Source organism: Cryptomeria japonica, chromosome 9, assembly GCF_030272615.1.
Source record: "Cryptomeria japonica chromosome 9, Sugi_1.0, whole genome shotgun sequence".
Lineage (NCBI taxonomy): Eukaryota > Viridiplantae > Streptophyta > Pinopsida > Cupressales > Cupressaceae > Cryptomeria > Cryptomeria japonica.
In genome coordinates, this window is record NC_081413.1 from 647,922,611 (window position 1) to 647,936,894 (window position 14,284).

General features: G+C 34.2%; 1 protein-coding gene across 2 annotated transcripts; it reads right to left on the reverse strand.

Moving 5' to 3' along the window:
* Window positions 1–1,002: 1,002 nt before the first annotated feature.
* Window positions 1,003–2,491, reverse strand: LOC131066731 (glutathione S-transferase U22). Of its 2 annotated transcripts, XM_059211944.1 has the most exons (3): window positions 2,114–2,479; window positions 1,272–1,451; window positions 1,003–1,199 (listed from the first exon to the last, which is right to left on the reverse strand). In XM_059211944.1, exons 1-3 carry the CDS (start codon window positions 2,447–2,449, stop codon window positions 1,098–1,100), a joined length of 618 nt encoding a protein of 205 aa, XP_059067927.1. In that variant the 5' UTR covers window positions 2,450–2,479; the 3' UTR covers window positions 1,003–1,097. The 2 variants fall into 2 exon arrangements, with proteins under 2 accessions (XP_059067927.1, XP_057857547.2); XM_058001564.2 differs by having other exon boundaries at window positions 1,003–1,451; window positions 2,114–2,491.
* Window positions 2,492–14,284: the final 11,793 nt, after the last annotated feature.

Genomic DNA, 14,284 nt, shown 5'->3' on the forward strand with positions numbered 1-14,284 from the left:
TTAGTTGGGTATTTTGCATCTTGATAGGAATACAGTTTATTCTTGTCATATATTTTGTTCTCTCTTGTTTGTGCTATCAGTTGGACTCTAGATCTTGGCAAATTCTCACAATTGTGTTGTTTTAGGCCAATTCCTTTTATCTTTTTCAAGTCATGTTAGCTAGGTTTCTATTGTTATATATCACGAGGAATTTAATGTCACCATCAAACAACTATTTCCAAATGAACAAGAGAGTCAATAACATCTCATTTGACACCTTTAATTCACAAATCATAAATAAGTCATCAGTATCAAATTGTGCTACATAGTGCATTATTATCATTTTACATGATCACTTTGGGAAGGTACTAAAAAAATTCATTCTTCCAATTGTAGTTGACCAACTTCAAGATAGAGCTCATTAAGACGACAAATAATATGCTATCGAATAATACACAATACAATAATGAAAATCAATACAATAATCACTCATTACAACATGAATAAGTATTAATTATTTTCTCCATCAAATGTGTAAAGAAGTAAAAAATGATCATGCATTGGTATTGAATATTACCTTTAAAAAAATTTAATACTAATATTCTCCATTAAAGATCAATAAAAAATGTTACACTATTTAAAAATTAATCTGAATTGTATACTAATAAAAGTATTTTTTTATAGAAAAAAATGAAAATTAAGGATGTTATTTCAAATAAGATGATTAAAGCCATATAAAATAATCTTAATAATTGAATATTGAGGGAATACACTATTACAACACTTTCTTTAAAGTAAGATTACAATTAACAAATTAAGCCATATAAGTACCTCAGTAGGCTATGAGGTTAATTTCTTTAAAGTAAAATTATATTTTAACTTTTCAATATCTAAATTAATACACAAATAAAATATAATTTTAATTAGTTGAAATTTGTTTAAACATTAACTTACAAGACAATGACGAAACATAATATTGATGTTAAGAGAAACAAACTACTTTATAAATATAACATATTATGATCTCTAAATTATTGTAATTGTACTTGATTGAATGCCACTTGTACAAATATGAATCTGCAAAGATCAAATCATTTATTATAAAGTATTATAATTTTTCAAATCTCACCTAACCTTCTTTTTCTTATTTCAGTTGCAGTAACCAACACTTTTTCAGGGTTAGGAAGTGTCTTTTTCACACTGTCCCTTTCCAAACATCTCTTCTTCCATGCCCAAATATTTGGGAATTTTTCCTCCAAATGAATCTTAAACCTTCCTAAGCTCTCAAATGCATGAAACCATGATGTAAAAGGAGTAAGTGCAATATCCACCAATCCAAACCTATCTCCACCAAAGTAATTTTTTCCTTTCAACTCTCCTTCTAATATTGCTAAATTTTGCAGGAATTCACATTTGGCCGCTTCTTGTACTTCTCCTTTGGTTCGAAATGTCTCCAACCCAGGAAAACAAACCTATAATAAAGACATTGCCATACACAAATCAGAACAACATTACCATCAACATGAACATAACATATTTATCAAACACATTATGCTAGAGCTAAAATTGTTTGAAGATTTGATTATATACATTTGTTTTATTGGTTTAAGTTTATCAAAAATAATCATACAAAAACAAAGTTGAGGATAATGAGTAATAAATTGTGGTTTTTAAAATGTTCAATAACAAAAATATATATATTAAGTGTAGTGAGCAGTGATCACTTGATCGAATCGTTCAAGGAGTACAGTTACAAACAATAACATATATAGAGTAAATAGAAAAAGAAATCTTACGGATTATGGGTTTCTCAACGATATTACTATTAAATAAAGATATGCATCGAAGGGTTGTTGTTCAATCGATTGAGTACAATTGGTGAGGGTGATGGTATGCTCGTTGATTACATTATTCATTAAGGTTCAAACCTCTGAAATATAATATAAGAAACAAGATCAAAATTGTGTCCTAAACAATCTTAACAGAATAGATGTCCCTAATCCTTAATCCTGAACTCAAAAGATATGAAGAGTTTATCATTAAAACGATATGAAGAATTTATATCATACATGCCTTGCAACCACCAATATGGTGAAAAACAATCTTGAAAACTAAATCAGATAAGTAGACTTACCTTTTTGTCTGCAAAATCTGCCCAGAAGAGGGCAATAGCTCGGTCATAGGGATGAGAGGGAAGAAAAGCGGTGTGAGGAGAATTCCAAACGTTGTCAATGTATTGGAGAACAATCAGAGATTCAGAAATAGGGTTGCCATTATGGATAAGAACAGGTACCTTCTTGTGTATAGGATTCATTTGCAGCAACAATGGACTCTTGTCCCGCAAGTTTTGCTCCACATATTCATATTTGATGCCCTTTTCTGCAAGCCCAATCATAGCTCGCATGCCATAGGGACTGACCCAAGCTGTTAGAAGCTTAACATCTTCTCTGTCTTCTTTCAGGCTATCCATGCTTAAGCTCTATAATTAAAAAAGTACTCTTATGTTGTAAGTTGTTTAGTTACATGGTACATTTATATTGTTTTTTGGGCACTAGAATGTTTTGGTCAACTTTGGCGTGCTTCTTCTTGCAACGTCATTGCTGGCGTCCTATTTATATTAGTTCCATTGTTTGGACTAATTAATTCTTGAAAATCAGTAGACACCTTCGTCTTGAGTTCCTGCAACGTCATTGTTGGCGTCATTGCTGGCGTCCCACTCTTGGAAAGTCATTAGTAGAGTCTCATTTTTTGGACTAATTATTATTAGCCGATAGGCTTCTCTTGCGAGATTGCTCGCGTATCGGTCGGGAAACCTGTCTCACGGTCTCTGAAACCTCTTTACCCCTCCGTCAAACCATGTTGAAGCCACTGGAAAGTTGTCTTGCGGTCACAGTTGTCACTGTCATACAGGCTGTACAAAATCTTATCATATCTGCATTATACAAAAAATCTTGTATCGATCTTAAGAATGTACAGCCCAACTTCTCCAAGGTCAATATTTTTTTGATCTATTTTTGTACAGTCTAATTTCTCAAAGCTAATTCTTGGGACAATCTTTTCAGTGAGGGAATTGTTGAGAAGTGAGGGAATTGTTGAGAAGCTGGGAGCACTTATCATCAAGTTGTATAAGAAGAGAGCTGAAATGCAAAGGACAATCAGTGTTTAATCCAGTGTGGTTGGCAGTTTTGTCCCATAGGTTTGAACGATGCAAATATCACATGTAAACACTCAAAATGGTCTCTACCTAGATCTGGTGTTCTTGTTCATTCTTACATAGTACACAAGTGGAAAATGTGAACATAATTGCATATGTGAAGAGTAGTTTAGCATGTATCAATTGTTGTGGGGGTTGTTGATACTTTTTGCTTCAATAATAGTACAAATAAAAACTATTGTTTGAAACATAAAATATCAATTTTTGTGTGTTTATGCATCAATAGTTGTGAATTTAAAGTTGTCATTGTTAGGTATGAAAAGTAACCAATCATGTGATGCCACATTAGTTGTACAAGTATTGGGGCCTCTTTTGCACGCCTATTGGTCTCACTTTTTTGGGGAGCTGTTTTGGACACCTCGGCAAAAAACATGTTGATGTGGCACCAAACATGATGATGTGGGCCCGAAACCTTGGTTATAAGCAGGGGACTTGCCAAGTAAGCTACTATAAAAGATTGGGAGTGGTATGATAAGAGGATCCAGTAGTCGTGCACCCTAACTTCGTGACACTTAGAATCCATGTTTTTAGACGCTTCGAAGAGTTGGTGACTTCACAAATGGGTTGGTACAATTCTAGTAGGTACGAGAGCTCATTTTTGCTTGTTTCGTTAGTTTGTACAAATGCAATTTTGTGCTTAATAATTGGATATTTGACATGGTTTATAGCCCCCAGCTTGTCTAGTTAACGGGTGGAATGCTATTTTTATTTTTCACATTCCTTTACAATGCATAAGTTTTTCTTCAACTTACAACTTTTGGTGATACATTTTTTAATTTTACTCAAATAATTGTGATAGCCTATTGTGAATTGTTCTAGGTTTTGTTTATCCAGGCTAATACTTATACCCTTATAATTTACATTCTAAAGAAAAACTTTTAATATGTTTTAAGGGAATGAAAATAATATTTTTATGTATATAGAACTAATAGAGATCATATCAAATGTTTTAACTATAAATTATAATTCATATTTGTATGCTATTCAACTCATCCACATTAGAAAATGGTAAGTGTTAATTTATTTCAATTTAAATCTATGATTGGATATGTTCATCATAATAGAAAAATAAAACCTAGGACACCCAAATCTTATAGAAAACCAGAATAAAAAATTAAGGGTTCCCTTATAAATTCAATTTTTTTAAATTGAAATGATGCAAAACAAATTGGCTACACATGGAACTAAATCTAGACAAGCAAATCCTAAACCAATGAAACCAAACTCAAATACACATCCTAAAATTTAGTCAAACACAATTCATATCAGCCAAAACCTACTTCAATAAAGACCAACGAAACAAATGCATGATAGAATACAATTGTGTGAAATTCAATCCTATATACACAACAATGAGAACTATTTGAATAGATGTCAAACAAATGAGGTGAATTTCACCCCATTAAACATTCCAAATAAATAAAACCAACTCTAAACCTAAGACTTCTTTCAATAGACATTTGACAAATGAAACCCATTTAAATAATTTACTAAATTTGAAAAAAATGAAAACCTATATGGATTAACCCATCACCTTCTAAAAGGTCTAACAAATGAGATCCATCTCAATGGAATTTAAATTCATGGAAACTTTTGTCTTTTTTAAAAATTTGTGGTGCGAAGCTCAAGAGGTTTTGGCTCAATAAATAAGTGTTCAGAAAAAAATATCATTAAAATTGAAATAAATGATCAAACATGACTAGGGGAAAGGACCCAGTAGTCGTGCACCCTAACTTCACGCTTCTCAAAATCCTACTTGGAAATTTCGAATCATTCCGATTTTTTTACAGCAGCTTACTTGGCAAGTCCCCTGCTTATAACTAAGGTTTCAGGGCCACATCATCAAATACGATGCCACATCAGCATGCTTTTTGCCAAGGTGTCCAAAACAGCCCCAAAAAAAAGTGAGACCAATAGGCGTGCATTAGAGACCCCAATAGTTGTGCAGCCGATGTGGCATCACCTGATTGGTTACTTTTTACAATATTAGTACATTTCTTAACAACTATTGGTACATTTCCTAACAACTGTTGGTACATTTCCTAACAAAAATTGATATTTTTTGTTTCAAACAATAGGTTTTATTTGTTCAATTTTTGGAACAAAAGGTATCAACAACCCTCACAACAATTGGAACATGCTCAACTACTGGGTCCTTTCCCCTATTTCCAATGGAATCCAAATAAGTACCTGCCTATGTAGAAATGAAACTCCATTTCAATAGATTAAGATTACCAATACCATTAATTTTACTTTTGAAACTGAAATAAATACATGAAAAAAAAGACGAAAAGACCAATTTATAATGCATACAAATGAGTAAAACTCATTTTAAAGTTGAAAGTATAAGACAAGGTTGTCCACATAATGAAAAAAAAATTCAAGCTATTTAAGTGAAATAGTCAATATATCTGGAAACCATTTTAGTCAGGACAGTAAATGAAACATGATTAAAAAATTTAAGTCCCAATCCAATAGAAAAATCCATTTGAGCAAAATCAAACCAATTTCAACAAGAGCTGCAAGCAACGAAGTTCCTGTCGAGCAATGACAGGAACTGTAGTTGTTTGGTGTGGTGCAGCTGTAGGGAGATCAAAAAGATTTTTATTTTATAAATGCAACTATCAGAATCAATGGGGAAGATGGTAGATATCAGCATATGCAATATCTACTCAATACATATCTTGAGTCAAATTAAACTTGTGCAATTTATCAGAAACCACAAAATTTAGCCATTGCTTCCATATATGGGAAAACACCATATGATGAGACCCAATTCAGATGTTGGAAAGGGTCAAACACTTGGCTCAGTGACATACAAAATTTGGCTTTAATAACGAAAATTAAAATGCCCAACTGGACACACACAGATTTCAACTAGAAAGCAATACACCAGGAAATAAAATTAAAAACAAACAATGTTGGAGACATGATTTCGTTTGTATTAAAACTTAAAAAGACTTTTACAAAATGACATAAAACTGGTTACAAACTATTCATTTAAAAATTGTCTCAGTGCAAAAGAAATATTTGAGCCTACGCAACAACCATTTAAACGTAAAAATCTTCAAGAATTTGAGAGGAAGCAATTGAAATATTTTTTGTTGTATGAATATGAAACATATTTGACATGGTGGAGACTGCAGTACTGTAAATTTCATCATATTTTCGCATTTTTGTTTTATCATAGAAGAATCAGTTTTATAGGTATTTAGATGGGACAAAAAACAGACACATCATGATCAAAATCTAATTTTTATTAAGGAGACAATTAATATTAGGGAGGCTGCCATCTATTTTTATGTCAAATAAAGAGATGGCCACATTTACATATGCATCATTTTATGCTTTTAAACATATATGTTATAGTCACTAAAAATTGCGTACCTCATAGCAGATTGAAAACAACTGCTCCATTACAAAATTACAGCTCTTTACATAAGAGTATGTATATGTATGGTCAACTGAAATTCATCCCATTCATTCACAATATTACAAAATGATTGACTGACTATACCATAGCTGACGTTGTGTAAAAGACTGCATCTTTGCCCCTTATTTTCCTACAGACGAGAGACACAAATTTGCCCACTTGCATAAGGTCTTTGGCACAAGCAACATCAGCAAAATGCTTCAGGTACTTGACTAGTTTTTGGATGAATTTTCTCTGCTCTGTTTATTGCTCTGGCACAAATCATACAACCAAGATTTAGTTCGAGAATTTATACATTTGATCAAAATTAAGGAGAGAGTTATAATGAGGAAAGGTAATGTAACTAATTCTTTCAATTGCCATATAGTGCAATTTGAGATTTTGGGTGCAAATGTAGTTGTCTTATTTTCAGAGGTGTTACCTAACTTACACCGTAATGACCAGTCTGCATATATAATACAACTAATTTGGGATTTTGTGGGTGTAGATGCAGTTGTCCTGTTTTAGAGGCATTGTTTAACTTATAATGTAATGACCAGTCAGTTGTTGCATAGGAAAAGGGAAAAGAAAGTCTTTAAGGTGTGTAGGCCAGGTATGCTCTATGTATGATTCCGGCTCCTAACCAGAAATAGCTATCTATAGTGGCCCTCTATTGTTGTGGGCATTATCGGTAGTTATTGGCCGTGGCGGCCAAGGCTTGTTAGAATCAAAGTAAATGTTAAATATATGGCAAGAAGCTACCACCTAGAGAAGGTTGCTAATGTCCCATCCCCCAAATACAATATCGTTAGGGTCTAGCTGCATAGGTAAATTAAGGTTAAAATAGGGAGCAAGATTAATCGGGAATGCCTTGTAATGTTTGATAGCTATCTACAGATAAATTGGGCATGGCAAAGTAGCACACATCTGGAAAGAATCTTGTATATTGCAAATTTGCAATAGAAAAGATGAAATGCAATTACACTACAGAGCAATACACTGGTATTTCTAATCATCTAAAGTTTATCTATTCAAAGGTTTGATGTCTAAAAACAGATGATAATGGATAAAGACTAAACCTCAAAAAATTATCATCACAAAGAAAGTAACAAAAAAAACCAAACCAAAAAAGGGAATTTTACCATGGGAAGGAGGCTCTTGAAAGGGGCACAAATCTCTTCACCATTATAAAAATGGATTCTGCAAGTGGAGGCTTGGGTGAGAGTCCCAAAGTAATTTTCCTTCTATACTTTATCCTTCATCACCCAAGAAATTCTCCTACAAATCAAATCCAGAATTTTTTAATTATCATGGTGAAACAATCAACATAACACAACAAAAAGAAAAACCCACATTTGACAGAGCAAAAGGGTAAAAATTGTTACCCTCTGTTGGAAATAGCACCCGTAGTAAGAGTGGAGCCATTGTTTCTCAGCCTGCGTCATAGTAAAAATGAACGAAAAATGTGGAAACATAGATAAGGATGTGACCAAAATGTGGCTTGATGGCATCGTATGGAGGTTTGAAACAGGATATGGGCGTCTAGCAAATGGTGTCTCTAAGTTAATGTTGCTTGTGGGCAGTCCTATTATATTTCCATCTCAAATCCATGTGAAAAAGAAACTAAAAAAGACAAAATCTATTCTATATTCCTGAAGGCAGTTCTTTAATATACTACCCTTATAAAGCCATGCGTATAAAATAAATTCAGCTAAAATAAATATGATCTTCTATTCAAAAGACTTGATCTCGGTTTGAGGATGCACAATGTCTTAGTCTCTTATCAATCTCAAATTAATCAAAGAACAAATAAATTTTATAGGAATTAGAGAGTACCTAGTGTTGCACCGAGGGCTTGAATCTGTTCCTGTCAACATGGGCACCACCAATCTTTTGCAAATAATTCTCGCCATAGGGCCTCTTGCAGCCAAATCCAAAAAGTTCCATTTGAGCTGGTTACTAAACCCTGAGCTAAATCCAAAACCTGAATGGGAAAAAGTAATTTAGTTTTTCTCCCTCTGTGATGAAGAACACGGAATAGGAAAATATCTCCAAGAGGCTCTCAAAGAGCACATAGCTCTGTATTTCCATATTTTCTCTGCATTTGCCACGCTAAACGAGATTGTAAGATGTCTAAGAACAGTTAAGGCATCTGGATTGTCAACGAATGTCATCTGGCGCTCAGAACCCCTTTATTCAATTGTTTTCAGCGATTTTAATATTATTAACCCTGCAATACACTGACAACGTCATAGTTTTTCGTGCGTTCTCTTGCATTGATATTTGTGAATTCATTTGACACCCATCTGCACTGCCAATCACAGGCCAACAAAATTATTTGCAACAAAATTTCCCTTAAAAAACATGCAAGTTGTACATATCATATATTAGAAACGAAATTTATGCCAGGAATTCTGGCAGTTTGATTGGCTGAGGGAAGATGGATTAATCACTGTTTAATTTAGAGGCCTCCGCTATAGTTTCCTGCAGGCAGGAACTAATAATAAAACCCACACAATAGAACTCACCCAATGTTGAACAATTAAGTATAACCTAAATGCATAAAGCTCATGTAAGTGCAGTCCATTCATCTAAAACCCATTCTAGTGTGCGCTAGGCATGAGACCCACTTCCATGCAATCCAAAAATATGGCTCATTTGAAAAGTATGTCACTTATTTCAATACAATCCATATGAGAAGAAAATGTCATGAGAAAATGGATCCATTCTCTTTTTTAAGGAAAACCAAAACACATGAAACCCGTCTAATTGCAACCATGTAATGAAACTCGTTTAAGTGGAATGGCTGAAATAAAACTTATTACAATATACAATGGACAAACGAAATTCATTTAATACATGAATCAAAATTCAAACTAGTCCTAAACAAATTAAACTAGTTTGAATGCAATGAGATACCATGCATACAAAACCATCCCATTGACAAAAATGTTTTGGGCATAACCCTTAAAAAAATGGAGCCTATTTTAGTGGAATCTAAATGCATAAAATTCTATATACCTAAGATCTATTTTAGTGTAGGGTAGATGACTGAAGACACAATTCAATACAATTAAAATTGATTTTAAAGGTTATTTGAATGGATTGAGACATATTTCAAGTTAAATTACATGGGTAATACATATTCCAATTTTGAAAACTAATTATACAAAATAAATGTCAGCCAAAAGCATGGTACCAGTCCAAATGGAGCCTATTTGTCCAAATTCTTTGAGCCTGTTTTCAGTCGTGATTAACCAACAAAACGCATTTGAAAGACATTAGGACACATTTGAATGCAATATAAACAAATAGAACCCATCTAAATGGAGATATCTACCAATTCCAATGCAATTAAAATAAAGAAGCCGCCTCCAAACATAATATAGATGAGAAAATAACACGTCCCAATGTAGTCTAAATGAGAAAAATGTCATAATGTAATCAAAACCCATGGATACCATCTAAATGTAGTCGATATAATTGAAATTCATTTCAAAGAATGCCAAGCAAATGAAGCCCAACCCACTTCAAATAAATGAAACCCGCTTCACTTCTATCTAGTTAGATCAGTCTTGTGTTGAGTGAAATTTGTCCAATCCAACCCATTAAAATGTAAAAGATCCTCACTAGCAACAAAAGCATACTTATTTTCTATAATTTTCTATAATGCGCTATGCTACCTTGGATGGTAGATTTACAAAAGTGTATGGCTATCATTTTGTTTTGCTTAACCATTTTAGGTATGATAAAAAATTTAATATTCCATATTTTCTGTTGTGCTCTATGAATGCTACCATTAAGGCCCATAAAGAGAACCCTAAGGGTGATACAACCATGCATCAAGGTCTTATGGTATTAATTTGTGACCACCTAAAAGCCAACCAAATTGCCCGCCCTCAGCCTTATATCTCTGAGTCTGAGGAGGAAGTGTCAGATTCAGTTTTTTCTATGGGCGAGGAGTCAGATAGTGATTCAATGAGTGAGTCTGAGGAGAGTCTGGATGACTCAAAAGCTAAAACTGGTAAGAAAAGAAAACAAGTGAGTACCAGGTCTTCCTCCTCGAAGGGTAAGAAAATTTTTAAAGATAATGTTTTCCAGATTTGTTCCTCCTCAAAGGAAGAGGTCTCTAAGGATTCTGAGAAGGAGGAACCCCAGTCTCCTCGGAAAAAGAAAACCAAAATTTATATTCAGACAAGGAATAAACAAAAGAGATAGGAAGACAATGTTATGGAAATGGAGGAACAAGTGCAGAGAAAGAATTCGAAAGTCGGCCAGAATTTGGAGGAGGAGATCGCTGGGGAAGGTCTTGAACAGAGAACCAATGGAAAAGTTGATAAAATCACTACAAGCGATACCCCCAAAAAGGAACAGGACAATTGTGGTGAGATAACTCCCTCCTCAAATCCTCCTCCTGGGGGTTTGAAAGGTTTTATGGAAACCATTGATTAGTTAATTACCAGTTACAGGAAAGTTGTGGAGGATAATAAGAAGCTTAACCACAGGGTCCAAATTCTAGAAACAATCAGTATTTGCGGAGGCAAATCTATGGTGGAATATGTTGAAGATTTGACTAAAACTGTGGCCAAAGTTGAAGAGATCAGAGATTCCTTCAACCCTAAGTTCGAGCAAATTGAGAAGGACCTGACTAAGAGTAAAAATAATGATAATGTTATGGATCAAAGAATGGTGGAAACTGATAATAAAGTCAAAAAAATTGAGAAATGCCTTAAAAGTATTGTTGAATAAAGCTTAAACATTTTGAAGGCCTTTGCTGGCAATATAAGAATCCTCGTCAGCAAACTGGAGGAGGAGAAGGACTCCCTAGAGATTGAACCTGACATAGAAGGTACGGGAGAAGTGCAAGGACCTAGAGCCAGGACCAGAGGCAAAAAGAAGGAGAAGAAGCCTAACAAGGACATGGAAGAACTCAAAGTTGTTGCAGCAAACCATGACCAGCTAGTCAATAAGGCGACATATCTCCTTAAGTCTTTATAGTTGTGTTGTGTTTTCCCTGGTTTTTCTGCTTTGTTGTTCCTTTCTTTTGTTGTCCTTTCGATTAACTGGTTTTTTTGCCAGTCATTTTGTAAGTCATTCCTAGTAGGTTTGGATGCTTTTTGATGAACTATTTTATGCTCCTATGTTAAAGGTTTCGGGTCCTTAAAACCTGTTTTTCATATTAATCAGAACAAAAGCCTACTTATAAAGAAAAAAAGAACTAATTACCTCTTATATTGTAGAACACATAGGCCAGGAATTCTTTTTTAGACCATTGAACCTTTTGAGCCCTCTTGTCTACATAATGTACCTTGCTTATGCTCAATTCCATATCATGACAAGAAAAGCACATCCTCATGTTTCTCCAAAACAACAAACAAGCCACAACACCCACACAACTTGATTGAACTATATTGCATATACATACAACTTGGTAACTCATATAAAGCACCCAAAAACAAGTTGTAAACAATAACCATAGCCAAAAGCCCTAGCAAACACAACCCAAGATAGTAGTTGCAAGCTTGGACTACCAGGTCCTAGTCGATTCACCGATAGAAAATCAAAGGTCAAATTTAATTGAGGATTTGCAAAGGAAATGAAGAGCTATATAAAAAAGAACAGTCACAATAAAAAAATACCATTTTTTTCTATCCAGAAACAAAACCATTCTTTTTTATAACTTCATTTGCATAGCAAATCCACAATTGATTAGATTTTACCTTTGATTTTCTATCGACGAATCACTTGAACCTCTTATTGGTGCAAGTGCTAGTTAATACCGAAAAATCAGTAGACACCTTCGTGTTGAGTTCCTATAGGTTTCTTGTCAGTTTATGGCCATTGTCAATGGCGATGGGGAAATGGATTGTATTGGTCTGAATCGATTCAAATGCTTTACAAAATAGGGGAAGTGTATCAGTAGTCTTTATAGCTAAGGTTGTAATTATTCTAGCTCTAAATATGTCCTATTGTACATCGATAACTTTCATGTTATACTATAGTGGGGGATAGCGGTTGCAATGCTCTTGTCGAGCCCCACAACCATTATGTGCCTATTCTACAGTTTTTGTGTCTCCATAACACGAAATTTATCGGTCATACAATAGCATGGTTTTGGAGCCAGATTAGTCGCATCCCTTCGTGCACCCACATATTCTAAACAATACATCAAATTTTGACCATTCTTTTTGTTGTTGTTTTTGTATGCGACATAACTACTTATAGCTATTGTTTTGGCTTACGGGTAGTAACAATGCACATTGTGGGATCTATTATGAGTGCAAGGGTCAAAACTTACACTTTTCAAAGTGTTGCCTGATACTTGTTTAAAGATGCCCCAATAATTGTGCACAAATAAACCAATTATGGTCCGAAAAAGCTAAAAAATGAGCGGCTATTGGTACATGTGTAATTTATTAATGAGCTTTTAGTTATTTATTTTTTGGTGTTTGTGTAGACACTTAAATTCATTATTTTAATTAATTTAACCCTCCTACATAATTAATTTATTTAATTGTGTTAGCCTTTATTCTTCTCAGTATTAATTGAATTTAATCTAATTAATATTGTCACTCTAGTCCATGTAATTGATTTATTTAATAAATCAATTTTCCCTTCTTCCTCTAAAGTACTAAAAAATTAATTAATTTCAATTAATTAATTAATCTAGGTGATTCCTACAAATCATCTTGTCCTAATCCACCATTAGTCTAATTAATTCTTCTAGATACTCTCTTAATCCTACTTAGCATTATTCTTCAATTTTTAATTACCCCCACTCATTCTCTCTCCTAGTCAAATCTTCCTACAAATCCCACTTGTTCCTAATCATCTCCTAATTCTTCTAAATAGTCCCCCTAATCCCTTGTTAGTGCCCAATATCCATGATTAGACACAAAAGTCAACCATAGCCATTTATGGATAAATCCTCTTTGTCCCCCTCCTCACCTTCCACCTTAAATGCTCCCCTTTTGGGTGAATGTGAGATTTTCAAAATCCTACATTCTCCCATGATTTTCATCTTCCCAAGAAATTTTAAAATTCCTTTTCCCTTTTCCAATCCCCATGCACACAATATCTTGATATTTTTTAATCCCATGTGCATCCCCCAAGGAATTTTTAATTCCTTTTATCATTCCTAGGTGCATTGGGAACTCTTTCCCATGTACCTTGAGGAGGGTGGAGACAAGAAATGCCTTTATGTCAAATCTCTTGGTCTCCACCCCCTTGTCATGTCATTGTCCATTGATCCATGTGATCTCTTTCTCTCGATCCTGGCCCTCCATTGCTTTTCAATCTTGATTGTCCATTTTCATCCATCCAACGCTATAAATTGGGGTCTCCATTCCCTCATTTGACATCTCCAATTCAAGTAAGTTCATGTTGTCGCTTTTGAGTTCAAGAATCCAAGAGCGTACACTATAGCCAAATCCCTCACATACCCACACTTAGCCATTTGCATCCCATTTGAGCATCCATCATCCACTCATTCATTCAATCCCCTTTATCCATTTGTGGTGCACATTGGAGAGCCATCCACATCAACTCATAGAACTAATTAAACCAGGTTGGAGAAGGGGCGCTACTTCAACCTCATCAAAAGCTCAATCCGAGGAACAAGTGAAGATTGTGAAGGTATAATGGTTTTTGGTGTATTTGATTGTGTTTTATGTTCATTT

What these genes read in the sequence shown, in the direction of transcription:
- LOC131066731 (XM_058001564.2), bottom strand. Translation starts at nt 2,449, where the DNA reads ATGGATAGCCTGAAAGAAGACAGAGAAGATGTTAAGCTTCTAACAGCT. An exon ending in CAGATTTTGCAGACAAAAAG is followed by an intron (nt 1,452 to 2,113) that starts GTAAGTCTACTT and finishes TCTTTATTATAG; the next exon opens with GTTTGTTTTCCTGGGTTGGA.